General features: G+C 47.4%; 1 protein-coding gene and 1 long non-coding RNA gene across 9 annotated transcripts in view; one reads left to right on the top strand and one right to left on the bottom strand.

The window, feature by feature from the left end:
- Positions 1-27,840, top strand: LOC310660528. The gene is made up of 3 exons (XR_014503482.1): positions 1-508; positions 2,700-2,766; positions 27,745-27,840. It is a non-coding gene; the product is annotated as an uncharacterized lncRNA (long non-coding RNA).
- The window catches only part of EOMES (eomesodermin), a 152,668-nt gene continuing 138,181 nt past the window's right edge, over positions 13,354-27,840 (bottom strand). For 7 of the 8 annotated variants that reach the window (XM_083404913.1, XM_083404912.1, XM_083404911.1 and 4 more), the window contains 5 exons: positions 16,612-16,766; positions 15,927-16,048; positions 15,487-15,645; positions 14,980-15,041; positions 13,354-14,374 (listed from right to left, as the gene is read on the bottom strand). In XM_083404913.1, coding sequence (XP_083261039.1) covers positions 13,639-14,374; positions 14,980-15,041; positions 15,487-15,645; positions 15,927-16,048; positions 16,612-16,762 — 1,230 coding nt within the window. In that variant the 5' untranslated portion in view covers positions 16,763-16,766 and the 3' untranslated portion in view covers positions 13,354-13,638. Of the gene's footprint in view, positions 14,375-14,979; positions 15,042-15,486; positions 15,646-15,926; positions 16,049-16,611; positions 16,767-18,180; positions 19,248-27,840 lie in introns of those variants that run through there. The other variant, XM_083404909.1, reaches the window with a different exon arrangement.

Below are 27,840 nucleotides of genomic sequence, written 5' to 3'. Positions count from 1 at the left end.
AGTGCAGCACGCTCAGCGCTGGCAGGATATGTGCCCGATAAGGAGCACCAGCCCTCATCTGGGCTGTGGGGTTCTGCCCCAGCTGCAGCCTTGAGAGACCAGCGGCAAGGGAAGCCCCACATAGATTGCAATACAACAGTCCAGGCAGGGCTCCCCCCCCCCCCAGCCGTATGAAAGCAAAAATAGGCAGGTTAACCAGGTTTATCAGCCAGGTAAACAGGCACAATTCTAGGAAGACAAGCAGGCCGGGTGCCAAGAGGGATCAGAAGGAAACAGCAACCAGAGATGAGGTGGAGGATTAAACCAGCAGCACCTGAACCACCAGCAGAACTTGAACTTCAGGTGCATGCCTGGATTACCAAGGATCAGGGCTTTTTTCAGCCGGAACTTTCTGGAATTCAGTTCCGGCACTTTTCAGGTCAGAGCTGTTGTCATTCAATAGAACGAGGGAGGCGTTCGTGACGAGTTCCAGCACCTCTTTTTCTAGAAAAATAGCACTGATTCCTGAGTAAGCTTCTTTGTGGACCCTGGGAAATGCTCTTCAAAGCAAAAGTCCAGCTTCGTTTAAGCAGCTTTAGTGCAAACAGATCTGTTCGCTGAGGCCTACCTGAGTCTGGCTGACCAAGCCTAGAGTGAGAAGGAAGTGAGCCCTGAGGAAAACCTAAAGTGGCTCCGGATTCTGGTCTACTAGGCCTAGTAGAAAACATGGAGTGGACTTTTAAACATTATAGTGGACTGGGTTTGATGGGCCGCTGCCTTCTTTATGGAGGTCCGAGGGACGATACCAGAAAGCCGAACATTGCCTCACCTAGTTTCCCCCTTCCTATTCTCATTGTTTTCCTGCCATCGTCTCTTCAGAGGATTTCTCCTGCCCAGATTAGGATTTAATTGTATTCCTAGTGAGTCCCTTCTGGTTGTACTCATTCTTTCAGATGAATGTTTCATCAATATGATTAGGATCACATCTCCAGTCTAGTTTATTCAGGCAATCCGTTGTGACAGCTCAGAGCATAATACTCCCTCAAGGAACTATTTGATACCATCCCTATCATTTTATTCAAATCGTAGTTTGCATTCCACACTGGCAGTATAATGTTCTTCTCCCCTGGATTATATTTCATGAAATCCAGCAAGCACTAAAATCCTTCCCAAAAGGGATGAGATTAATATTTATATTAGCCGACATCATCATATTATTAGCATACGGGGATATTCTGCCAGGCAAGGAGGGGAAGAAAAGGCTGTGCGTGGTCATCATCAACATAATCATAAATCTCTCTGAAGAATCAGGCGCAAAAGAAGAAAGGAAAAAAGGAATTGAAAACGTGGCAATGTGCAAGGCTGCCTTGTGAAAAATGAACTTCTGCCCACAAAGATTTACCTCAGTAACCAATAACTACACAGAATGTGAATTTTATTAATGCTTCTTCTTCCAGTTGCATGAAATCCTAAAACATCAAGTTGATTGTCCCTGTCCAGCTCCGTTCCCCCATTGTTACAGATGTTTAGTATTCTACAGTATCTCTGGAACCCAATGGGTATTGTCCTGTTCCGGGTGAAATCCAAAATGTTGGTCACCATCTTTAAAGACCTGAATGACTTGGACCCACAATAATTGAAGGGCTGTCTCCTCCATGTCGTTCTTTGTGAACCTGGTACCTTCCAGATGTTTTGGACTACAACTCCCATCAGACCAGCCAGTAGCGCACTGCTTGTAGTCCAAAATATCTGGAGGGCATGAGGTTAGTGAAGACTGCCCTATAGGAACGTGCCTATTCCCTTAGTCCAAGAATGGAGAACTTGTGGCCTGACAGACGTTGGACTTCAGCTCCCAACTGGCAAGGTCAATTGTCAGGGATTATGGACATTATAGTTCAACAAACACCTGGAGAGCCAGAGGTTCCCCACGGGTTTAAGAAGTGATCCCTCTCTGGCCTTTTGTGTTTTGATCCACTACTAATTCGTTTCACTGTTTTTTATTATAGTCTTTGCTTGTATTTTTAAAATTGATTTTTGGTAATTAATGAACTTCTGCTGATGCAAACCACTTTGTGGATTTGCTTCTGGAATCAGAAAAGCAAAATATAAATCCTCTGATAATCAGAGAGTTCTTAACTGCATATGGACAAATCCTTGTAGGCCCAACATATCTGAGGTATTGTCCTTCCTGCTCTCTGCCATTGTGCTATCTACTAAAAATTCTCTCTGATCCATGGCCTGGCTCTCCCAGACGAGGAAAACCAGTATCTGGGCTGCAACGCTTCAAACTGCAGGTGTGGGCTCACACGATTAAGTGATCTTTCACACCAAAATAAATACATCCCAATGCATAGAGAATTAGCATATCAGCCTGGAATCTGGTAATCTAATTTGTCCACCTGAAATCTAGGAGGAGTATTGCTCCCCACACAAAGATTTACCACAAGGATGGGAACCTGTGGCCATCTATAAGTTGTTTTGACTCCAACTCCCATCAACCCAAGTCAACTTAACCAATGGTCAGGGATGATGGGAATTGTAGTCCAGCAAATATCTGGAAGGTCACGGGTTCCCCACTCTTGGTTGAACACCTCAGTGAAAGTTTGGCCTATATTGTCCTTGTCGCCTTCAAACCCCCTCCTCAATTAAATGCTGTCAGTCTTTGGCATAAACTATAGTTTCAGCTGACTTGTATCCTCTCTTTCATGTTTCTCCCCCAGGAAGGAAGTCACCATACCCCACCAGCTAGTGGAAGAGAGGACGTGCTTAGTTCAGAAATTCTTACTGGTGAGTGGATTGTCACTGGGGGAGCTTAGGCTGGTCTTTCTCTTTCACCCTGACCTGCCTCGCAGGGTTGTTGTAGATATAAAATGGGGAGGGGAAAGAGAACTGTGTTCATCACTTTGAACTTCTTGAGAACAAGAGCAGGATAAAAAGTAAATACTTTTGCAGAAAATGTCCTTTCATCCATATAAAACTGGATTTAGAATTGAACCATAGCCTTTCATACATGCCCAAAATTGGAACAAGAGAGGCATGCTTACTCACATCTAGGTATTCTGAGAATTGCTTCATCTGAATGAAGTGCAAGGTTAAACCTTGGGCATACAGAGAGAAAGCTGTATGGGTGTTAGCCTCATAGTCATTATACTGTGTTAGGGAGTGGGTGGCGCTGTGGTCTAAACCACTGAGCCTCTTGGGCTTGCCAATCGGAAGGTTGGAGGTTCAAATCCCCACGACGGAGTGAACTCCTGTTGCTATGTCCCAACTCCTGGCATGCTAGCAGTTTGAAAGCATACCAGTGCGAGTGGATAAATAGGTACCGCTGTGGCAGGAAGGTAAACAGTGTTCCTGTGCACTCTGGTTTCCGTCGCGGTGTCCTGTTGTGCCAGAAGCGGTTTGGTCATGCTGGCCACATGACCCAGAAAGCTGTCTGTGGACAAACACCGGCTCCCTTGGCCTGAAAGCGAGATGAGCACAGCAACCCCATAGTCTCCTTTGACTGGACTTAACCATCCAGGGGTCCTTTACCTTTTTTTTTTTTTTTTTTACCATTATACTGTATTTTCTTGTGACTGCAAGCGATAGAAGAAAATACCGCAGCAAATAGCAATATGTTAATGGTAACTACTGAGCAAAGGTCCTGCTTGTTTGATACACCCACTTTTACCTTTAAGTTGTGTGTACATTACGCTACTAGTTTATTATTGTTTCTAACCTATCGTGTGGCTATTTATTTATTTCATTTATATCCCACCTTTTCTTCCAAGGAGCTCAATGATAGCATATGTGGTTCTCCCTCCCTCTTCATTTAATCCCCATAAGAACCCTGCGAAGTGAGTTGGGCTGAGAGGCAGGGAATAGTCTAAGGTCACCCAGGTAACTTCATGGCCAAGTGGGGTTAAATACAGGTCTCTTGGTCCTAGTCTGACACTCTAACCACAGCACTACACTGGCATATTTCCTCCAACGTGTCATAAACTTCTGTGCTTTTAATTTGATGGATAAGGAACGATGAAGTTGCTCAAACTTATGAAACCATCTGCCTTCACAGCCTTCTTACCTATCTGGGGTTGGGGAAACAATATTGTTAGGAGGGGTAAAGGACCCCTGACAGTTAGGTCCAGTCGTGAACGACTCTGGGGTTGTGGCCCTCATCTCGCTTTATTGGCCAAGGGAGCCGGTGTACAGCTTCCGGGTCATGTGGCCAGCATGACTAAGCCACTTCTGGCGAACCAGAACAACGCATGGAAACACCGTTTACCTTCCCGCCAGAGCGGTACCTATTTATCTACTTGTACTTTGATATGCTTTCAAACTGCTAGGTTGGCAGGAGCAGGGACTGAGCAATAGGAGCTCACCTCGTCGCAGGGATTCCAACTGCCGACCTTCTGATCGGCAAGCCCTAGGCTCTGTGCTTTAGACCACAGCGCCACCCACGTAAGCTTAGTTGGTGGGGTTGCATAAGGAAAACCTGGTGCGTCAGGGCAGTGGCTCATCTACTCTCCAACATCCTGTTCTCACAGTGGCCAACCAGTTGCTTATGGGAAATCCACAAGCAGGACCTGAGTTTAGGTACACACTCTCCTCCTGCTGTTCCCAATGAATGCCATTCAGAAGCCCACACCCTCCAGGAGTGAAGGTAAAACATAGTACATCAGGGTTAACAGAAGCCATTGTAGCAGAAAGCTGTGCTTGCTATGTGTGCTCTTGGGCACTAGATGGCGTCACATTTGTTTTCTTTGAGGTACTGGGAAGCTCCGATGCCCAGTTACCAGAGCTTTCATACTGTAGCTAAAAAGAAAAACTCCAGAGCAGCATTTCTGCTTTCTTCCACACACAAAAAGGCAGAGGAAATAAGATCTGCTCCAATCCTGGCAATGCCGTTTGGCCCTTGACCCATTTAAGGCGCTTTTTGTTTGTTTTTCAATCAAGCAATACATAAAATGTATGAAATAAACAAATGACTGTGTTCGCCCATTGTTTCCTTCGACTAGGGAAAGGTCTCTGGACACAGAGCTCTTCCCAGCTCACTCTAAGCCCCTTACAGTCATTAGAATCAGGGTGCTTCCAAATTGGTGCTTATCCTTGGACCGGAATTTCTCATGCATGCAAGTTTTTCTCAGTGCCTGCATGACATCATTGGTATGCATTGGAGCATGCGGAGGGAGGCCACACACTCCTCAGGGTTATTTCCTGCACACTTTCTCCAGAATTTCCCCAGAAGCCAATGGCTGACTCATCTCCTTTCACTCCGATTGACTCCAATCGGCAGGAAGGATATGAAGACCTTGGCTAAAAGGCTCCTCCTTCATCCCAATTGGAGGCCTCTAGGATGCTGGAGACAGAGACCCTGCTGCAGAAATAGTAGTGTATATTTGCCCCCCCCCCAACCCTAGGCTGCTACACCTGTGTGTGGATGCAATGCCCAATCATCTCTCTGAGCAATGGCGATGTTGGATGGGGTTGATGGAAGGGCAACAAGTTCACCTTAAAAACTAACTAGGAGTTACTAGTGAGTGATTCTCCTCCATTGAGCTAGTTTTGGACTTACATCTGGCTGAGTACACATGCATAGGATTGCACTGAGGCTGTTAGTCTGTGAAAAGAAATAATTCTAGGAGCAAGTCTCATTGAACACAACTGTATTCACTTCCAAGGTGATGTGCACTGGTGCTATTTATTGTGGCATTTGTGGCCAGAGAGCTTCTGTCACAATCAGTCTGTTCCTCCTCCAAGTAAAGGTAAAAAAGTAAAGGAGCCCTGGAGAGTTAAGTCCAGTAAAAGGGGAGTATAGGGTTGTGGCGCTCATCTCGCTTTCAGGCCTTGGGAGCCGGTGTTTGTCCTCAAACAGCTTTCTGGGTCATGTGGCCAGCATGACTAAACTGCTTCTGGTGCAACAGAACACTTGATGCAAACCAGAGTGCACAGAAACACTGTTTACCTTCCTGCCACAGCGGTACCTATTTATCTACTTGCACTGGCGTGCTTTCAAACTACTAGGTTGGCAGGAGCTGGGGCAGAGCAACGGGAGCTCTCCCCATTACAGGGATTCGATCCCAGGGGCGCCTTGTCCATAGAGGCAAGTGGCACGGGGTGCCAGGGCGCCAAGTTCTGGAGGGTGCCAGGGAAGAGGTGGAGGCTGGGCGCGGTACCTCCCGGCATCAGCTCGCCGCCCTCACCCACCTCGAAGCAGCGCCGTGTCCGGAGCCTCTGCCTCTTCCCCACCAGAGGAGCCACTGACTGCCCCACAAAGCTTGCCATAAAAAGGTGGGCAACTCTGGGAAACGGGGAGGGGGGCACCAGAGGGATCTGTGCACCACAGCGCCAGATATACTTAAGATGCCCTGTTCGAACCGCCAACCTTCTGATCAGCAAGACCAAGAGGCTCAGTGGTTTAGCCCACAGCGCCACCAGCATCCCTTCCTCCAAGTACTGTGAAATAACAGGCTGTCCCCACTTACAGGGAGGAAGCCCCAATGAACATGAAGGGATTTACCTCTGAGTGCCTGTCCAAATGATTGATTTACAGCACACCTCCCCCTCCTGATGTTCAGACACACACCCCACACCCTTGGTGGAGATTCCCATTCTTCACTTAAATATTTGCATATTTGTTTCCATGCAAATATAGAAACTTCTTGCTCTCAGGGAAAACTAACCGCAATGCTTTGTATCTGCTTACCTGGGAATGAATTCTATAGAACTCGGCATGTCTTACATTTAAGGAAACATATAGATGATTGCCCTCCCCCCATTTTTCATTTCCAGATAGGTGTTTATTGCAGGATCCATGCTCCTCATTACTGAAAGTTGCTCTGACTCTTTTTGCAGTTATGGGTATGAGGGTACCAGTTCATACCCGTCCCCCACCACCCATTTAACCTGAATTTACATGGAAACTGTCACTAATGACCCATCTGGGATATTAAGCCCCTGTCTGGAAGTACTCCAAGTAATTGTACAGTACTTCATTTTTAGCCTCTGGCTGGCACTCCTTCAGGCCTAATCCTATACTGTATATGTCTACACAGCTAAGTGTGCATAGGATTGCGGCCCAAGCCTAACTCTATGGGACTGCCTCTCCTGGTATGTCCTACAGAGGAACTTACGGTCTTCAAACAAATTGGAGGTCCCAGGCCACAGAGAGGTTAGGCTGGCCTCAACTAGAGCCAGGGCTTTTTTGGCTGTGGCTCCAATCTGGTGGAACGCTCTGTCACAAGAGACTAGAGCCCTGCGGGACTTGACATCTTTCTGCAGGGCCTGCAAGACAGAGCTGTTCCACCAGGCCTTTGGCCAGGGCACAGCCTGACTCCCTCCTTTGGCAATCCTCACAGAACTCTACCCAATGGTTGCCATCAATTTGATTTGAATTAATTTTATAATGAAATGATTTTAGACTGTTGTATTATTTTAGCCGCCCTGAGCCCGGCTTTGGCTGGGGAGGGCGGGATATAAATAAAAATTTATTATTATTAAGCTCAGTGGTAGAGCATCTGCTTTGCATGAAGGATGTCCCTGTTTCAAACTCTGGCCTCTCCATTTAGGACTGCGGGAGATTCCCTGCATGGAACCCTGAAGAGCTGCTGCCAGTCAGTGTAGACAACACTAAGCTAGATGGACCAAAAGTTTGACTTTTCAGTAAAATGCAGGAAGCTGCCTTATATTTACTGAAAAGAAACAGCCCAATCCAGCGCCCTGGTGCGCTGGTCCTGCCATTCCAGGCAAGCAGCCACTCCTGCTGTCGTGGAAAAGGCTTATTGTGCGCGGTCTACTCGGGAGCAGGTGCTCGATGGCGCTCCAGGGCGCACCCGGTTTGCGAAGGAGGGAGGGAGGGTGGCTTGCCTCGGGCAGCAGCATGGGCACCTCGGCCTGGGAGACCAACGATGCGCTCGTGCCTTCTCGCACAAAGTCGCAGGAGTCCCAAAGGGCATGTTTCCCAGGGCCGGAAGTTCTACTTTAAATGCGCTTGGGGAGAAAGAGATCGGAGGAGGAGGAGGAGGAGGAGGGAGGGGCGGAGCAATCGCTTCTGAGAGGAAGCCTCCCAAGGCTGATTTCCACCAAGGGCCAACTGGCCTCTAAACCGCCTCCCCTGCGGACATCCAGTTATGGAAAGCGTAATGCCGGTGGTCAGCAAAAGAGGTTTAAAGACTCCCTCAAGGCAAATATTAAAAAAAAAAAAAGTAGTATAAACACCAACAACTGGGAAACACTGGCCTGCGAGCGCTCCAGTTGGAGGTTTCATGGACTTTGAAGACAAAAACTCAGGACGCAAGGGAGAAACGCGCTATGAGCAAGGCAGGCTTGGCAAACCCTCACTATGATCAACTCCCGCCAGGAAACCAATGTCCCCACTGTGGAAGGACGTGTGGATCCAGAATTGGCCTCTAGTCACTTACGGACCCACTGTTAAAAACATGTTTGTGGAAGACAATCTTACTTGGCTAAGAAGAAGAAGAAGAATTTTATTATTTGTACCCCGCCTTCTGATGGGGTTGTTCCACCCACTCTGGGCGGCTTCTAACCTATCCAAAAACAAAATGAAACATTAAATTTAAAAAAGCTTCCCCAGAGCCCAGGGAGCTGACGAGCCGAGGTCCGCTGCTCCCTTCGCGAGCTGACGCCTGGCCGGCCCCCTGTACAAGGCAGCGGATCCTGCGCGGAAAGGGGCGCAGGCAAGCGCACATCCCCAGACGTGCTCCTTAGGGGGGAAATTCTGGGACTGGGCACCAAGCGAGGAGGGCGCCGGGTCAGGGGCTTTCCCACAAATGGGTTTAAGATGGGATTAAGTGGTCCTCTTTGACTTGACACGATTAAAAAAAGCGCCTGATTTTCTCCATCCCTTGCAACTGGAAACCTGGACGGTTTGGAGAGGGAGGGTGTACCCGTGTCCTCGTCGCTTCTTGTCTGTTGGCACGTTTAAAGCGTACGGCTTCCCAGCTCAAAGAATACGGGGAACTGTAGTTTACCCCCTCACCGAACTACAATTCCCAGCACGCGTAACGTACTACGCTTCCCAGCATTTTTTTATTTTATTTTTTGACGGGGGACTCGTGTGCTTGGCTGGCCTCAATTAACGCTTTAAATGTATGGTGCGTATACAGCCTTTAAAGAACGATTTCCGACGGGGACCCCGGAGACGTCCAGTTTCTGGACGCCCCAATGGCGGGGTCTCGTTTCCCTCTCGCTTGATAGAGACGCGCGCCTGAGAATCAACTCTCGCGCGCTCCGCGCTCTCCAAAATCCGGATGCGTCTGTAGGTAGCACCAAAAGGACGATTAAAAATAATAATCACCGGAAAGGCTGTGTATGTGTATGGGCGCATTTGCGTGCCAGTCAGTCCATACATAATCGCTCTTGCACCTTTTCTGTGTCAAGCATTGCCTTTGATCGTACACTGTTCAGATTAGAACCAGTAATTCAACGAAAAAGCCAAAGATTTCATTTGCAGAGCGCCCAGCGAGCCTATGTTATCGGGCAACTAACAAAAGAAACAAAAACTAATTCGGGCTGCAATCCTAACCCGACAGACCTGGGAGGAGGAAGCCCCATTGAGTTCAATAGGACTTCCTTCCGAGCAGTCACGGCTAGGACTGCGCTGTCAATAGGTTGAAAAAAACATCATCTGAAAATATCGGCTGATCACTTTCCTCCTCAGCCTTCCTGGAGAGTTTACGCGCAGACTTTAGCGAGGCTTGCTCTTAAGTAAACAGGCGGGGAGGAGTGCGTTTGCGCGTACTTTGCGCATCCCCACAATACCGATCCCGCGGGTTTGCTTGGTGGCAGCCCCGGGTCGATCGTCGTCAAAGGACTGCTGTACCTTAAGTCCATTGCTTTCAATAGGTCTACGCTGCGTGTAACGTCGAATATTTACCCACTGTTATTATATACTGCCTCATTTCATGGTCTCCACACACACAAAAGAAATACACAAAAATCTTTAGAGCATAACTAAGGAGGAAAACAATGCATTGGAGGTGGGTTTTCCCTTTGGCTGTAACCAATGAGCACGGCTCCCGCTGCACCGTTCAGCTTAATGTACGCGCCCTCGGGGCAGGGAACAGTACTGCTATCCGCCCGCCCCAGAAAACCCCCTTACGCCATGCTTGATGCACCAGTTTCGGTGGTGGTGCAATGTAAAAGTCAATAAGGCGTGCAGCTCTGCAGTGGAGGTTGCAGCCTGGAAACGGCGGGAGGCCAGGCCCGTCCGCCCCCTCGAGGCGTCCGTCGCTCGATCGGTGCGCCCCGCTGCCCAGGCGCAGCCTGCAAGATGCGCCGAGGCTCCTGCAACCCGCTCCCCGCGTCACCTTCGCGGAAAGCCGCCGGGGCTCTCTTAACTTTCCTCCGCAGTTATTGTAAACAAATAAGGCGCGATCCTCCAGGCCCTGCGATCTCGGTTTAAATATAGGCTTGTTTGTCAGTGTCATCCTTGGCGGATTAATTAGATACATTTATTCGCAATTTGGTGTCTGGCACCCCCATTTTAGGAATGCCTTATCACAAGGTGTTAATTGGGGCCAGCCAGGCACTTATGTTTCCATTAAACAGTGTGAGGACTTTTCGCAAGTTGTTGTTTTTTCCTTCTCTCTCTCCCCCTCTACCTTCTCTAACCCCACCCCCCAACCACCACCTTTTTTTTTGTTTGTTAACTGTGCAGTGCAAAAATATACAGGCTGCTGCGCGAAAACACTGCGGCGGAAAGGGAAGGAGGGAGTTACTGAGCAACGGAAAACGAGGGAAAGAGACCTTGGGAAGAGGGAGAGAGAGAGGGAGGAGGGGCAGGCAGGGGAGAACCACGGTTTGGCAGAAAGGCAGAACCACGACCTTGGGAAATGATAGCTGGGTAGCTTGGTGACCACCAGTTGGATCGTGGAAAATGGCAAGCCTTCGGCACGCACAGAACTCTTCATGCGGAGGGAGATGGGCAAAGGGTAAGAACTCTGTGGGCTCAAAAAGCTGCCTATAATCGGAGCGCAGCGACCCGACGCAGCTTCTCGATGCCTTGGCCAAGGAGTCCCAGTCCAAATGGTCACTTTCCCGTTTGCCGCCCATGAAAAAGGATAGGCTGCTAAGGTTTGTAACGCTCAAGGCTCCGCGCGGCACAAGTAAAATCTCGCCCCACCAAAGCCAGCTTTATAATGATTCCCAAGCCTACTTCTGTCGAAGGAGGCAGGCAAATAGGACTGGAGCTTTTATCAGCTCTTTGCCTGCATATTCTGTTCCGGCGACCTTGCATGGCTCCGTCTGCAAACCATGGGGGGGGGGGGGTCAGATGACCCAGCAATCGCAATGCACTTGATCCACACCACGTTTGGAAGCTTTGCCTTACGCATTCCCGCCCCGCGTCCGATCCATAGTGACAAGACGACCAGCTACTAGTTCTCTGACCCAAGGATGTACATTTCGCCGGGGCCGTCTAAAGTCCCCTTTTAAATCAATGCGCTCCATAGCAAGAGCGCTGTGGATCAGGTCGCGCTTAGATTTGTTTCATTTTAAAGCCGGGCTCTTTCAAAAGTTTTTGTTATTTACACGTCCCCGTTATTGGGAAAATTAAAATGGAGGCCCCGCCCAGTTGCCCGCGGTAGATGCGAGGAGAACAGCCCAGTTTTTAAAACTGGGAGCAGCGCGTTTTCAAGTGGGAAGAGAAGATACATAACGCGCGAGGATGGGCTCCGGTTGCACCAGCCCTTCTCTAGGCAAGGTGGAGAGCTGCCGCTTTGATTTATATGGGAACAAAAGCTCAAGAAAAGGGGATCGGAGGTGCTCCCTCCGCCCTCGATTGCATCACTTTCCCAGCGGGGAAACTCCCCGGCAGAAGGGCTTGTTTTGGCACCGCTGAGCGCCAAGCCCCGGTTCGTGATCTCCTTCGCGCGGCTGCAGGAGAGGGAGCGCTCTCTGTATTTTCGGGGAAGGTGCAGAAGGCTTCTTGTCAACCGGCTCCCCGAAGGCCAAGGCAAAAATACGCCTCGCTTCCGCGTCGACCTGGAGCGCAAGTTCAAGTAAAACATTCATAATGAATTTAAAGCACGCGAATAAAGAAAGACAAAATGCCTCGAGACGCGCTAGCCTGCATAGGACTAGATCTGACGCGCAACAGGAGTTTTAGACCCTGTTCTTCCTTGCTCCCATCCCAGTCTAGACGTCTTTCCTTTTGAATGATGCTACGGAGAGGCAACCAGCTTCGGCAAATATCCACCTGGCAGGACTCGGCAACAGACCCACCTGCACAATATCTGGGTAGGTAAAGTTGAAGCTTGCCAAACTCCCCAGCCCTGGTGTCTGGAGCAGGAGAAAGTGGGCAGCTCTTTCAGATTAGCCCTGCAGCTGTTAGGAAGAGGAGCTGGGCTCTTGGTCCCCTCCCCCCCACTTTAAAAGAGCCCCTTCCCCATTATTGAAGGCCATCACTCATGTACGAGCCACTGAAGAACTGGATTCCTGCATTTTGCTTTTGGGTCCTCATTGGACTAATTTCCCACTTTGCGATGGAGCACAGGAGGCCTTTTAAGTAGCTTTAGACTTCCACATTTTTTACATTTAATTATTGTTATTTTAAATTTGTTTCTAAGGTCCTGCTGCAAACTTATTACTAACAAGGGATAGAGGGCACACCGACTCTCAATTCTCCTTTGCAGAATTCAGCACCTATCATTGCAACACATTTATTAAAAATCATTATATACAGACAAAGTCTCAGCTTCACCCCCCCCCCCTGCAATAAAACTAATGCTTTGTTTTAAAGTCTTTTGCCACCTCGGCATTGTCTCATAATATTTATAGAATTGAGCAAGAGGAGTTACAACACTCAGTTCAGAACGGCTGAAAAATACATTCACCACCTACCAATAAATATATATTTTGATGTACTCTCAGCATCAGAATCCACTTTGAAGTTGTTTTAAATAAAGAACTCCCAACACGCACCGGCTTCAGACACTCAACTGCACTGCCATGACTAGAACTACACAGAATGTTTTGTCATAGTCCACAATATATCTAGACAACACAGAGCTGTACATTTAATACTGGGTTTTTGCTACCTTTGTAGGATTCCTTCACTGCCATAACTTTCTGCCAAGTCATTTAAAATCTCCCCAGAAAAAAAGCAAGGCTTAGTCATTGAGCCAAAAGTTTGGTTTTTGCATACATCATGAAGAAATATTCTATTGATAAAGCCTCCACTTTGAATATTTCCACTATTCAGCTACAACAATAGATCCAATAGGGTAGTAATTTGTTCAATAAGCACCTAACTCTTCCCTCAAACTGTTTGTTAGTGCACAGCACTTACGCACTGGCCAGATTGTACAACCTTTGCTTTATTACCCCCTCCTTTCCTGGCCCTTTCTGAAAGCCACACTTAAAATCAGAATGATGCTTAGAGATTCTCCCTCGCTGTCTCCTTAGCTGGGGGTGGGGAGCAGGAGGGGGTGGGGGGTAAAGAGGCCAAGTCATTTTGGAGTGCTACCCAGTTTCTTCCCTTTTTTACCTGCAGAAGTCAGTCAAAAAGCTTTGGCACCTTCTATGGAATTGCACAAGAACATTTTTTTTTTCAAAAAGGTGGGAAGGTAAAGAGTTCCTTTGGCAACATTTGTGCAAAAGACCTCCGCAACACCACTGAAAGATTATAGCCAAGTCAAGTTCTGACACAGAGACTAGGGCTTAAGAACTGGTATAGAAAGCATAGTAGCCCATGCCTTTGGAAGTGTCTTTGCCATAGTCCTCGGCATTAATGTCCTCACACTTCATCGTTGGGGAGTTTTCGTTGCTGGACGTGCTTGGGGAGAGTCGCCGCCTTTTGCAAGCGCCAGTGTAGACTCCAGAATCGTTTGAATCTAGAGATTTTATGGATGGCGGCGTCTCTATCCAGGACGACCCCATTTCTTCTTTCACTTTCTCCTTAGAAAGCAGGTCTTCGGAGAAACCTGGAGGGCTTGTCCTGGAGGCCCAAGGTAAGCCAGCAGACATTTTCCTCTGGTAAGAGCCTCTGCTCCCCCATCCAGCCATGGAGGAGAACGTAGGGTCAGGGTAATAGCCCAAGGCATGGGATGTCTGCAGGGGGAGGGACTTGATCCCATAAGGAAGTAAGGTACTAGGAGAGTAGTCTGTTTCGTAAGAGTTCATGTCCAGTTTGTTGGCCCCAGACTGCTGGACTGGAGTGACAAACCATCTCTGCGGAGGATTGGCCACCTCTTCGTTCTGCTGAGGCGAGAGGAGGCCGTTTGTCTGAGGCACAGTTCTTTCCCCGTTATAAAATCTAGTCGGTGGCAGGTTGTTGACAAATTGTTCCTGGAAGAAGGGTTGCACGCTGTACCGGGCTCCTGGGACAATCTGGTGGGATCTAGGAGAATCCGTGGGAGATGGAGTTAATCTGTCATTTTCTGAAGCTGTGTACATGCTACAAACACAAGAGAAAAACGCCTAAGATATTGTTCTTTACCATTTAGGATGTTGGCATTAGCATGCAAGGAGGGATGGCTCAGCCCCAAGGAGATCATGCTGGACTGGCCATTTATTATATGGTCAAGATTAAAGTCAACAAATATTAAAGTCCATTTTAATGTATACTTTCTGCAAATTCTCCCAGTTAAGTTCACTTTGAAACGCAATATAAAAAGTTTAGCTAGGTGAGGAACATTAATTAAACACAAATGAATATTTATTTATTTATTTATTTATTTATTTGCAGTGGTGTATGTGCAAATTTAGACCTTATTCCAGAATAAAATTTTGTGCTATTTTTACTTTCTGCAAACCCAGTCAGTTGCCTGCTGCAATTTAGGTAAGTGAAGAGCTGAAATAGTTTGCAATCTAACACTCATTTTCACCTAGATGGGAGACTATTTTTGCTTAGAAGAAAGTTCCATCGCTCTCAAGTAAGACACTTTGAAGACTGTTGCTAGCTACCAATACAAAAAGCTCTTAAATTAAGATACTTTTAAAAATCTGCACTTTTATAGAATAGAATTATTTGTACCACATAGAGATGAGAATACTACTTACGAATCATAGTTGTCCCGAAAGCCTTTTGCAAAAGGATTGTGGTCAATTTTAAGCTGTGTGATCTGAAAAGACAAAATAGTGGTGTCTACTTAGATACCTCAAAATCTGTAAAAAGACGATGATAATTTCCTTTGTACATGCAAAAAGGAGAGGTACTTATTTAGAAAGCTTTTGTGTATTTCTTTAGGAAATCAAGTTAACAACTATATCTACAGCAGTAGTAAAACAGATAGATGTAGAGCTGCTTGAGTGGTATTCAACTATATTTTACTCTTGAGTATGCCCACTGAAATGAACACAACTAACCTAGGTCCATTAATTTCAATGGGTTTACTTGGAGTAAAACTCAGTTGAATACCACCCCTTGCTTCCAGTTAACAAAGGTATTTAAAGCTCCGTTTATCACACTCTTTTTTGTGTTCCTATTTTACCTCTTAATTTATGAAGGGTATCATAGCATGCCCCAGATAAAAGCTATTTAGCATACCAAGCATATTTTATCCTTACATCAGTGTTCTGATATGCAGTCACAGCAATGAATTGCGTTTCAGGGAAGTTAAATGTCTGTGTCTTAGAGGAGTCATTCATGTCCTCAACACCATCTTCTGTCACTTCCACAATGTGGAGACGAGGCTGATATTTATGCAGAGATTGAAGTACTATCATCTGGAAAAGATGAACACTTTGTTAGTGCACAATACTTTTTTAAAAATCCACCTAACATAGGGAAGGATAGTTTCAAATTTTGCAAGCCTTTAATACGGCACTAGTTCCCATGTCCACATGCCAATTTATAACTTTAAAAAAGGGACAAGATGTACTGTCAAGATGACTCCAGCAAATTCAGAATTTACTGGAGACCTGTTTCAAAAACCTACTGCATCTTCCTTCAGGTTCCAGGAACCACAGATCAACTAAGCAAACCAAATTTAAGTGTGTTGTTTTACCTGAGTATTATTATTATTGGCCCCTTTGTTATTAGTTAGTTTTAGCTTTCCAAAAGAGATCTCTTGTCGCATCCAGTGGGCTCCAGTGTTGGGAGATTCAGGATGAACATAAACCTTGTTACCTGCAAGATGGAAAGAAGACGAGAATCAGGGAAAGGTGCATTTCATCTCTCCTAAGTGTACTTGTGTGAATTAGACATTTCCCCAAATCAGACATAATATCAAGATGAAATGCACGCTCTCTTGTGTGGCACGGCAAAGGAAATACTTGCACACAAGAATGCACATCTAATAGGATGCTGGGTTGCAGCCATTGGCTTTCAGTGGCAGAGAGTCTGCAGGGTCTGTAATAAAACCATGAGCATGAAAGGGGGAAAGAAGGAAAGATGCTGAGCCTTCCTTTAATTTCCTAGCAAGCTGGAGTAAAGGAGTCTTCCAAACCCCCCTTTTTAAAAAGCACAAAGTCACTTTCTGGAGAGGATTCATCTCCTTTCGATTCAGAAGCCACATTTCAAAAGGCTGTATGACAAGGCAATTAATTTCCTTGCCTTCCTTGTCTATAAAGAGCTTTGCATCTGGATTCTGGATTAAGCAATGAAGGCATGGAAGGAAGATGAAGGCAAGACAAAAAAAGTCTCCTTGCCTGCCCGTTCCCCAACCTCTCCAGTAAAGTCTGGTCTCTTACCTTGCATGTTGTTATCGGCTTTGCCACACGTCACCCACTTTCCCCCTTGGAAGCGCCAGTGGTTGGGATCCGCCAAGATCACTTCCACGAAGACGTTGTAGTGGGCGGTGGGGTTGAGGCCGGTGATGTTGAAGCTCAGGAAGGGGAACATCCGCCTGGTATTGGAAAGAGAAAGGAAGGGGGGAAGGCGCGCATTTAGAGAAAGGGAATCGAGGCCGCCTGCATCCCTGAGCCAGGAGCCCCCGCCGATGCTCTTTGGCAGCGCGCTCCGGCCTCGGCTAGCGCCTGGACCGAGAGCGGGAGGCAGATGGCGGCTCCCCTCGCGGGGTTTATATTTAGAGAGAGCCGCCACGAGAGGCTTTGGCTCCAAGTCTTCTGCGACCATCCAGAGCGACGGCCTCGGAAGGAGAGATCGGAGAGGGCAGCACCTTTCAATTGCAGCACCTCGAAGAAAGAGGGACACCACCAACCCCATCTCAAATAGACCCAGATCCGAAGGCTGGAATAGTTTCAAACCCTCGCTTGCCCTAGGTTATACTTTATATATCACACGCACAGAATTCCCAGGCTCTTCGGACAGAAACTAATGGCACATTCTGTTTCCCACCCCGTCCCCAATTCTTTTATCTCAATCAACAATTATGATGGAGGGACTGATAGTGCCGGTTTAGGGAACACAAGAAACCAAATATATTTAAATTGGGGGGTGTGCAGAAGAGAGATAGAAAGAAACCCTTCAAGTATGTCTGTCCTACTTCGAATCAAGCACAAGGGTGATTTCGGTGGGGAAGGTTTCGATCGACCAGTCATTTGTTATAATTGCACTCCGGTACCCCCAATCCCTCAAATCCTGAAATTTGGTTGGCCTCGCTAGTGCCATAAATCCAGGGCGTTGCCTTCCTCCCCCAGTTTAACGTCCCGATCGTAAACTAACGAAAAAGAACCTTATTACGATCGGATTTTATTTCCAAGCAAAAGCAAGTCCGGTTTTCTGATGCTTAAAAACACCGGCACTACACAGCTCGATTTAAGAAATTTCTTCTTTAAAAAAATAAAAGTTTTTTTATTTCTTTTAAATCAAATTCCTGCCCCCCCCCCCATTAGCGTATACTTTTAAGTACATGAACTGGGAAAAAATGAGTTTCAGAGCGCAAACCTGAGCATGTTAGTTTCCTATTTAAGCCCCCCTGTGTCCAGTGGCGATTACTCTCGGGTAAATGTGCACAGGGAAAACTTTGAGGCGGGGGAGAAAACAACTGTTGACAATCCGGGGAAAGCTGGGACACACCTGATGACAGGCACGCCAAGGCAGAGAGCAAATGCAAACCAATTCCGCCCCGGATCCCTTAAGACTAAACCGAGTTTTCCCAAGCTCTTTCTGAATTTGATGAGATCCCGCGCCGAAAGCTCCTCGAGCCGCTCTCCCAAATCGGTTCCTCCCAAACGGATTACCTCCGCGCCAATTCCTCGCAAATCCGATCTGCCCCAAAGCGCGCCGCCCGCCCGATGTCCCGCAGTCCCGTCGCGCGCCCCCCGACTCCCCAGGAAAGAGACAAGCAGCGGCGTTACCTGCCCTGCTTGGTGATGATCATCTCGGTCTGGTGCCGGTGGAACTTGAGCCAGAGCGGCCGGTTGCACAGGAAGACTTGGGCTCGGAGCGCGCCCGCCCCGCCGGGCATCGCCAGCGCGCCCAGCCCGCCGCACGAGCCCGCCGCCGGGTAGGGGCTGTAGAGGCTGCCCGGAGGCGCCCCCTGGCCGTACTGGTAGGCGCCGGCCGCCGCCGCGAAGGGCGTCCTGCCTGCCGCGCTGGGAAAGCCCCCCGGCGGAGACAGGACCGAGCCGTAGGGGTAGCGCGCGCCGCCCGACGCCGGGTACATGGAGCCCGGCTGCGCGCCGCCCGCCGCCCCGGCATAAGGGAACAGGGCGCACGGGCCGCCCAGCTCGCCGCCGCCGCCGCCCTGCGGGCCGGGCGACTGCAGGTAGTAGCGCTCGGGGCTCAGGCCGTCCAGAGTGTAGCGCGCCGGCGCCGGAGCCGGAGGCAGAGGCTCTTCCTCCGCCGGGCAAGGCGAGCCTTTGCGCCCGCCGTCGGCCCCCGAGGCCGCTTTGGCGGGAACCTGGCCGGCGGCGCCAGCGACGAAGGGAGGCGTGTCGGCCGCCGCCTCGGCCTCGCCCAGCAGGCCGGCCGCCGGAGGCCCCGAGGCGCCGCCAAACTTCTTCGCGCCCTTGTCCAAGTCCAGGCGCGGCGGAGAGCCCGAGCTGAGGTGGCGCGTCGAGCCGCCGCGGCCGCCCGCGCTCTCCAGCGGGTAGAAGGGGGCGCCGGGCAGGTTGGCCGGGCTGCCCAAGAGCTGCTCCCCCAGCTGCATCGCCTCAGATGAGCCGCCCCGCTCGCCACCCGCCCCCAGAAGTCCCCTCACAACTCCGAGAGAGCGGCTCTGCCGGGAGGCGCAAAACTAGGCGCTCACTTCGCCTCAGCCGGCGACACAACAACGTCCTGGGTTCCCCTCAAAGGCACCGAACAAGGGCTTGGGCCGCCTTCTGTGGTAGCCTCATTTACAACAAGAAGAAGCCGCCCCCACCCACCTGACCTTCCCGCCTTTAAATGCCACACAATTGACTGCGATTGACCAAGCCAGGGAGCGTTTTTATAGGCGCGCGCGCGCGCGCTCCTCTCCCGCAGCCGGGGAGGGGCTTGGAGGCGGCTCCATTCGCCGGCGAACCTCTCCTTCCCTCGCCCACCTATTGGCTGGTCTCGGTGACACTAATTTAATTAGACAGCTACTAATTGGAACAAGTCACCTGCGACTCTTAAGTGCTTTTTAAAATAATTTCTAAAAGATCCCACACACCAGCCCCCTCAATTCTTTACACGAAACTTTACACGGACTTTATGAGAAGCTGCTGGGTATTTAGAGTAGCCCCTACTTGACGTGGGTTAACCAAAAAAACTACGATTAAAGCTTCCCTTAAAATGTAAAAGCGAGGCCTGGTTTTTTTTGGGCGACGTCCTTTGAAGGCCACAAGTCAACTTTCTGAGGGGAGGAGATGAAAAGGGAGCCGACGCCTCAGAGCTCAGCGGGGCCGTCTGCGTCCTAAGCGGCCATTTCCCTCGTCCACGAGGGGGGCCTCGCCTTCCCGGCTGGCCGACCTCGGAAAGCTCCCTCAGAGCAGCAGCAGCGACGGAAGGCTCCCCTCAGCCCTGTCAGCGCTGTCAACGGGGCCCATTCCACACCTCCCCTCGAAAAGGCGACGGGCCCCATTAAGGCGTCTGGGGCCGAGTCCGGCCTCTTCCCTTCTCCCCGCGTCGAAGCCGTCGCGCCCGCCCCCCTTCCCCGCTTTATACGCCGCGGCAGTTGCGTCGGGCTGTGTTTGTGCAAGACCTGCCGAGCACTTCACACCTTCGCCGGGATTTCCTTTAAACCAGGCGGGGGAGGGAAAGGACGAGTCGCGCTCTCGCTTCAGAACACCCTCGCCTCCTTCTTCCCCCTCGCTTTGAAAGGGGGGAGGGAGAGAGAGGAAGAAAGCGAAGCCCGGGAGGGGGGAGAGAGAGAGGACAGGGGAAGGGGAAAGGGTTTGCCAAGGCAATTGGCTGCTGCTGAAAACAAACAAACAGATCTGGCTTCCCTCGTCTGAAGGAAGCAGGGCGATACACAGATATTCCACAGCAGCCCGACGACTCCTTTCTAGGCCCGAGCGAATCGGACGGCTAACATAACTCGCTTCTTTCAAGTTCCTTCCCCGCGAAAGCCAAAGGGGCGCTTTCCCTTAAGAAACTACGCGCAAGGATGGAATCTGGTCTGAATCTGGGTCGTCTGCTGCTTCGGTTTGTTCAGGACATCAAGCAAGAAGGGAGGCGAAATGGTCCGTCCCATGAACAAGAAAAAAGCGAGGAAAGCTTTCCAGATTTCGCTGGAGATTTAGCTGAGCCTGATCAGTTTCAGAGCCCAAGCGGGGGAGAAGCAGGCTCAGGCGGGCAAGCGAGGCTCGCGCTTCTCTTGCGCAGTGCTCGTCTCAGCGAGGCTTGCGCAAGAGAAAGACCCGTGGAACCGGCTCCTGAGTTTCCGGGATCTTAGAGAGGACCCGGGATGGGGCGGTTTGGGGGAGATGCTTCCAGTGGTACACTGTCACCTAAAAAAGCAACACACAAAACAAACATCTCCCTTGCACAGAGGCATCTAGAGTGGCACAAACATTGCATTTGAGAAAGATGCGCAGGGACGGTGGCAGAGCAAGAGGTGGAGCTGCCGAGCGGGTCCGGCGGCCTATTCTGGAAACTGCTTCTAGCTGAGTCTCTTATTTCATTCCGTCGCGCAAAACCTTGATATTTGCAAAGGGAAACAGGGACAGGAACGAGGAGCTTCAGTACCGAGAGCAACAACAACAAAATCCCACTTCGAATTTGCAGTTTCTTTCTCTCTTCCCCAAGTCTTTATTTGTTGCAAACCCGGGCATATTAGGCGTCCGGGCGTCAGCGCTTTGCGTATATTAGGCCGATGCAAGTTGTTATAAAATATTTCATTTGCATAGGAAGAGATTAAACCTGTTGGTCTGAAGACCTACCGATATTCGTATCAACAGGTTTAATCCCCTCGGTTTCTGACATAAGGGAATAAACGTTTTAGCTTAGTTCTTTCTTTTTTAAAACCAGTTTTCAAAGAGACTTCAGAAGCTACCCTTTGCTCATCTTCAAACGTGATTACATTTGCTTAATGCCTGAAATTTTAACATGGCAACTGCTAAACCTTGAAAAAATACCTTAGCATTAATAAATAGTAAATAATAGCAAAAGAAGTTCCTTCCCCGTTCCGTTTTATAAAACATTGATTGCAGACGGATCCTAACCATGCTTAGATAGAAACGATTTCTACGGATTGCCGTGGAATTTACTCTCAAGTAAATTGAAGAGAGTTAGTTCCTTGAAGTTAGTTCCTCCTTTCACTGCGAAAGCAGCTTATCTGGTCTGCAGAGAATTCGTCTATTTTCCTTTAAGCCACAACATTTGGCTTGTAACACATGTTTGTTGGTTGTTCTTAAATATATGTGCACCGATTTCTTCGAAACAGAAGCAAAAGGAGTACATACTCTGTCCTTCCAACCAACAAATAGCAGGACACAATGATTTGGATGGGGGCGATGAACAAGGAACAGAAGTTTTGTCTTGCTGTTTACTCTGGCACTGACTTTAGTTGCCAAATCAGATACTTCTCCGACTGAAAGCGATGCCCTTTGGGACTATGTTGAAAAAAGCTCAAGATGAAGGCTGCATTCTTAAACAGTCTCAACTGGGTGTTAAAGGGGGACTTACTTTGGAGTAAACATGTATAGGACTGGGCAGCACAAGAAATAATTTCAGACGATATCATTGGATTTATCGCTCCCCTTCTTCCCAGCTTGTAGCTACTACAAACGTACATATACTACTCTTGTTAAAATTTCCACTTATTTGGATTTACATAGTTTAAAAAGTACACATTTAAATAAAAGGCAATGTTATTCTGGTTTCTGGTTTCTTTCTTTCTTTCGGGACTCTAAATCCATAAACCTGCTCCTACAGTCTAGAGTCTCCACTCGGGATTTACAGCAAATTTGTTCAGAACTCAAAACTAACGGTCAGTGAAGCAATAATCATAGCTGTTAGAATGAGAAGGTCATTAGCGTCTGTTTGTAACCTACTTGCTCTTTGCAGCCCGATCTATAGGAGAACCGCCCCATATATTCCAACAGAAGCTACTTTCAACTACTGTATAGACACTTGAGGTTGCATTTAAAAGCTGCATTTTCCGGCACACTCCGTTGCAAGGGCACTCTGTTGCGTTGTGGGTTGAACTGCTGGGATGAACTTTCTTTAGACCCAGTCGCAGTTGAAGCGGCTCGTAGTCATAAATTTATAACCAAAGTCACAAGGAGGGAACAGAATGGTTTGCTTACAATGCTCAGTCATTCAGCACCTTGGAGAGAGGCAAAAGCAAGCCAAGGACTCGGCGTTTCTGGTTTCTACGCTCCCCTTTTAAACTTATTTCGTATCTCCTTTCCCTGTTTATGAAGCAGAGCGATTTGTCTAACTGCGTCATGTGTTCCTTTCCTTTTTGCTTGCATTTTGGTTAAACTCATCTTTCTTTGGCTAGCATCCTCCCCATGCTTGTTTGACAAAGGTGCAACGGGGGGGGGGGGGTGTATTTAACCTGACATTCATTTGAACTAGAAAGAGCCCTCTGTAATGCAACCTTGACGGTCAAGTTCCTCCACGGATTTTTTTTTTGTCCTGAGGGCTAGGGAAATCCTAACCCATTTTATGGAATTTACACACCCATAATGGAGAATCGGGACAGGAAGCTGGCTTACTCTTTTTTGGATGCTCTAAACTGACCCAGATTTAGGGTGTAATCCAGAACCACTATTAGCCAGAGAGATCTGGCTGGAGGCAGTCTGCAGACTTTTGCAGATCCAGTCCTGTACACAATGGCTTTGCCTTTTTATTAAAATTTTCACTGAATCCTGATACGTCAGATACCATACACTGGGTAAAGTGAACTCTAGTCCATGAAAGCTGATGCAGTAATTAATCTATTAGTCTTTAAACTGCCTCAATGACTCTATGTGTATATGTTATGTAGACCACCAAGCTGTTCTAGGAGGAAAACTAAGCAAGTAGTGTGAGGAATGCTACAAGATCAAATCTCGACAAACCACCACCGTAAGCAAAAATAGTGAACTTCCAAAATCTACAATAGAGTGACATATTAATTAGGCCAACCAAAATGACACCAAGCAGTGTGCAAGCTTTTGAGTTCTCCACAACTCTTCTTCAGGCCAGAGGGAAAGCAAAGCAAGGTGGGTGGGAAGAAGAGAAAAATACATATATTGGCTGATGCTGAAGCCATGGAGTCTGCATCTGGTCACAGTCCACTTTCAAGATGAAGTGTTGTAGGCATGCCTAGTACATGAGGCTCAGCTAGGTGCTCTGCAGGTTTCAGGTTGCACCTAAGGGTGTTGGAGAGAAGGAACATGCCATGGCTGACCTGTCCCATCTTTGGGAATATAATCTGAAATCATATATCTGCAGGGAAGCCTTAATTGATATTTCAAACCCAGTAACTTGTGCAGACCACATTTAACTCAGTTGAGGTTTCCATAATAATGCTACCATCACGCCCTGCCTATGAACTGTCTAAAGCAGTGGTTGCCAATTGGTGGTCCATGGATACCGGAAAGTCTGCATAACTCAGCTGGGGGTCTGGGGCACCATTCACATAACAAAAACTACCACAGAGGTATTGTCCCCCCCCCAAAAAAAGTAGGGGGTCCATGGCTTGGCTTTTGAAAGACACAGTACTTAGCTAATGGGAACCACTGGTCTAAAGCATCTGCCTATCTAGTGTTAGAAAAATGGATTCTTATTATGTGCCATATAGTACTAATGTCTGAGACACAGCAGTAAAGGTGATGGCAGCTACAAGCATTCCACATCACCCAATGCCATAGTTCCTTTTAGTTAAACCTGAGTACAGTGGTACCTCCGGTTATGAACTTAATTCGTTCCAGAGGTCCGTTCTTAAGCTGAAACAGTTCTTAACATGCTTTTGCGTGCTTTTGCTAATGGTGCCTCCCGCTGCTGCTGCACGACTTCTGCGCACATCACGGGGCAAACTTCGCAACTGGGAGCATCTACTTCCGGGTTAGTGGAGCTTGTAACCCGAAGCGTTCGAAAGGAGGACGGTACATAATATGAGGTTTCACTGTATTACTAAGTTCAGAAGCCGTTCCTGTCTTCCTCTTCACCTAACAAAAGGTTCTTAGCAAACAAATTCAAAAAGTGAAATATTTTCCCAGACTCATCTCTACCCACCAGTTGAGTTTCTGCCTGGGACAGCTGTTACCCTGGATGGTGACTCTTATGTTCATTCCTTCCTTAGGATTATTTTTTCAAGAGGCTCAGAGTGCAAACCACATTCTAATGGGACACACTCAAGGCTCTGAACAGGTCAATTAACTAATCCACACTTCCTAATTTTAAACATAATGTTTACTGGGAAGCAAGTCTGAAGCCTAATAGGGCTCACATTGAAGTAATGTGCTCAGGACTGCAGATCTAAAATCTTAATGGCACCCAAGGCACCAGCTCTCTTTCAGTAATTTGTTGTTGTTTTCTTTTTCGAAATCATTTATATTTGATTTTACAAGTGTAGAGTTATTAGAATACCAAGTACATATCTGTATATAGAGATTTCTCTGAATCTCCAGACTTCCCACCCTCCCCTCCATGGGTCCTATTGTTGACATTTTCAACTGCATATTATTTCATAATCTATATTTTATATCTCTCCATATTGTCCATATATTTGTTACATTACAAGTGTTATTAGAATCCTGATAATGTTTTCATCTGCTTACAGTGGTCTCCTAAATAAATTATAAATTTTTCTCATTCTTTCTTGAAGTTTCTGTCTTCTTGGTTCCTGAGCCTTCTGGTCAGTTTTGCCATTTTGGCATAGTCCATCAGCTTGGTTTGCCATTCCTCTCTGGTAGGGACTTTGTCTTCTTTCCATCCCTAGGCTGGTAACATCCGTGTGGCTATTGTCGCATACATAAAAAGAATTTCCTGCTCCTTTGGGATGTCGGTACCTACAATTCCTAATAAAAAAGCTTCTGGTTGTGTGGTTTTTTTTTACAAAAGTTATTTTGATCATTTCCCCCCCAATTCATTATATATTATTTCCCAGAATGCTTACACGATATTACCTTACACGACTACCACATATGGTAAAAGGTACCTTCTTCTTCTTTACATTTCTTTACACGTATTTGTACTTGTCTTACACATTTTTGCTAACTTAAGGTAAAGGGACCCCTGCCCGTTAGGTCCAGTCGCGAATGACTCTGGGGTTGCAGTGCTCATCTCACCTTACTGGCCAAGGGAGCCAGCATACCAGCTTCCAGGTCATGTGGCCAGCATGATTAAGCTGGTTCTGGCGAACCAGAGCAGCACACGGAAACACCATTTACCTTCCTGCCAGAGCCTTTATCTACTTGCACTTTGACGTGCTTTCGAACTGCTAGGTTGACAGGAGCTGGGACAGAGCAATGGGAGCTCACCCCGTTGCAGGGATTCGAACCACCAACCTTCTGATCATCAAGTCCTAGGCTCCGTGGTTTAACCCACAGCGCCACCCATGTAAGCTTAGTTGTTGGGGTTGCATAAGGAAAACCTGGTGGGTCAGGGCAGTGGCTCATCTACTCTCCACAGCGCCACCCGCGTCCTTTCCACCGGTGCATCATTTTCATCTGATTTTCTTTCAGCGTACAACATCAGTAATTTATAGTTTTGATGAAATGTAAAGAATAGGAACAGAAGAAGCAGTAAATAAAACCAGTTTATTCTAAATACTCTCATGATTAGAAATTGGATAATCATGCTACCTAAGGAAGTTTTCAGAGAAACTCCAGGGAAATTTTGGAGGCTATTTGAGAATGGCCAGCTTGGCCAGTGGCGTAGCGTGGGGGGTGCAGGGGGGGCCGGCCACACCGGGCGCAACATCTGGGGGTTAGGGTTAGGGAGCGCAAATCCACGGGTTAGGGGGCGCAAATCCACGGGTTAGGGGGCGCAAATTACTTGCCTTGCCCCGGGTGCTGACAACCCACTCTATGCCACTGAGTTTGGCAAATAAGTAATTTCTTATCTGGTGGTGGCAAGTACCTCAAATAGGGAAAGTGAGGGTACAAGAGATGGGTAGACTCTTGTATGCACAACAAGAGATGTTGTGGCCAAGTTGCTCTTCCCCAGATACCCAGGGGCCCAGGCTGGAATGTGACTGTTACAGAGGCTACATGACAATTCTACAATATCTGCAACTCTGCACCAACAAGGAAGAAATATTCAGTTGTTCTTTAATTACAAGGAAAAGAATACATGGCAGCCACTAATAGCTTGATTATATTATTAATTATCACATAGTTCTGTCTCAAATGATGTGTCTTAAAGCAAAACTCTTTAAGAAGTTGAAAATTAAATGACCCTGATCCTGTAAAATATTTGATTAACACTCTTCATTTTATGCATTATGAATCATTGCACTGAAGCAAAAGGCAATTTAAAATGGACATATGCTTTTGCAGGATTGGTGCCACAGGGTTTAAAACGTCAACTAGGATGAAATATATTTCAAAGTTGCAATTGTCAATTAAATCTGTTTTGGATTTAAAATCAGAGACAATGACCCTATTCCCCATATATATAGTAATTCTTCTCTAAATCTGGTTAGTTTCTCTTTAAGTTTTATTGTTTTTCTCTTTAATTTTTATTAAGTTTTTACCTTCTGTATCTGTTTATATCACATATTTTAGAGCTATACATTTTGATTTAGCTGTACTATTTTGTACAGTCTTCTAGAAATATTTACATTTTGTAAACTTCTCAACTGACTTTTCCCTAACTTTCTTTTTTCTTTTTTCCTTTCTCCTCCAGTGATGAGGCTGCATTTTAATGTTTCAATGTTGTATTTTAATCTTGTTTTTAAGTTGTATTCATTCAACTTGTTTTTATTATTGCTTGTTAGCCGCCCTGAGCCCGGCCTTGGATGGGGAGGGCGGGGTATAAATAAAATTTATTATTATTATTATTAACTAGACATGATAAAAGAAACTATAAATATAAGCACCATTAAGTAAGAAAATGTAATGAGTATTAGCCATGCCAAAATAACAGCTAACCTTTTTCCTAGTGTGGCAACTCCTCCGCACCCCTGGAGGGTTCCTAGATTTCTAAATAGCTGCACAACAGACAGGTGAAATTAGACAGGTAAAATAACCCCCTCCTGTGCGCACTCGCGCGCGCGCGCGCACACACACACACACACACAGAGCGAGAGATGCAATGCAGCTTGCCAAGTCACAGAAGTCCACAAAAGTTCTCTCCTTCTCACACATAGATACAAACAATTAACATAGCTACTCCTTTGCACCATGGAAGGTACCAGATTTCACTATACAAAGTAGACATTTTTTTCATCTATATACCTGCCAATTAAGAACTGTGCTTCATGTGGCGGATAAAGCGGTTGATTCTAGTCCATGAAAGCTTACGCCACAATAACTGTGCTAGTCCCTAACAGTACTTTGTTGCTGTTTTTGCTTCAATAGACCAACAGGGAGACCTGCACCCTGCCTTGCTGGCCCTTTCCCATCTGGCCTGGGAGAGTGGAGTGCTGACTGACTCCAGCTACAAAAGCTAAGACT

This window comes from Podarcis tiliguerta (genome assembly GCF_965153285.1).
Source record: "Podarcis tiliguerta genome assembly, chromosome: 12".
Taxonomy (NCBI): Eukaryota; Metazoa; Chordata; class Lepidosauria; order Squamata; family Lacertidae; genus Podarcis; species Podarcis tiliguerta.
This window is presented reverse-complemented; position numbering and strand designations above follow the sequence as displayed.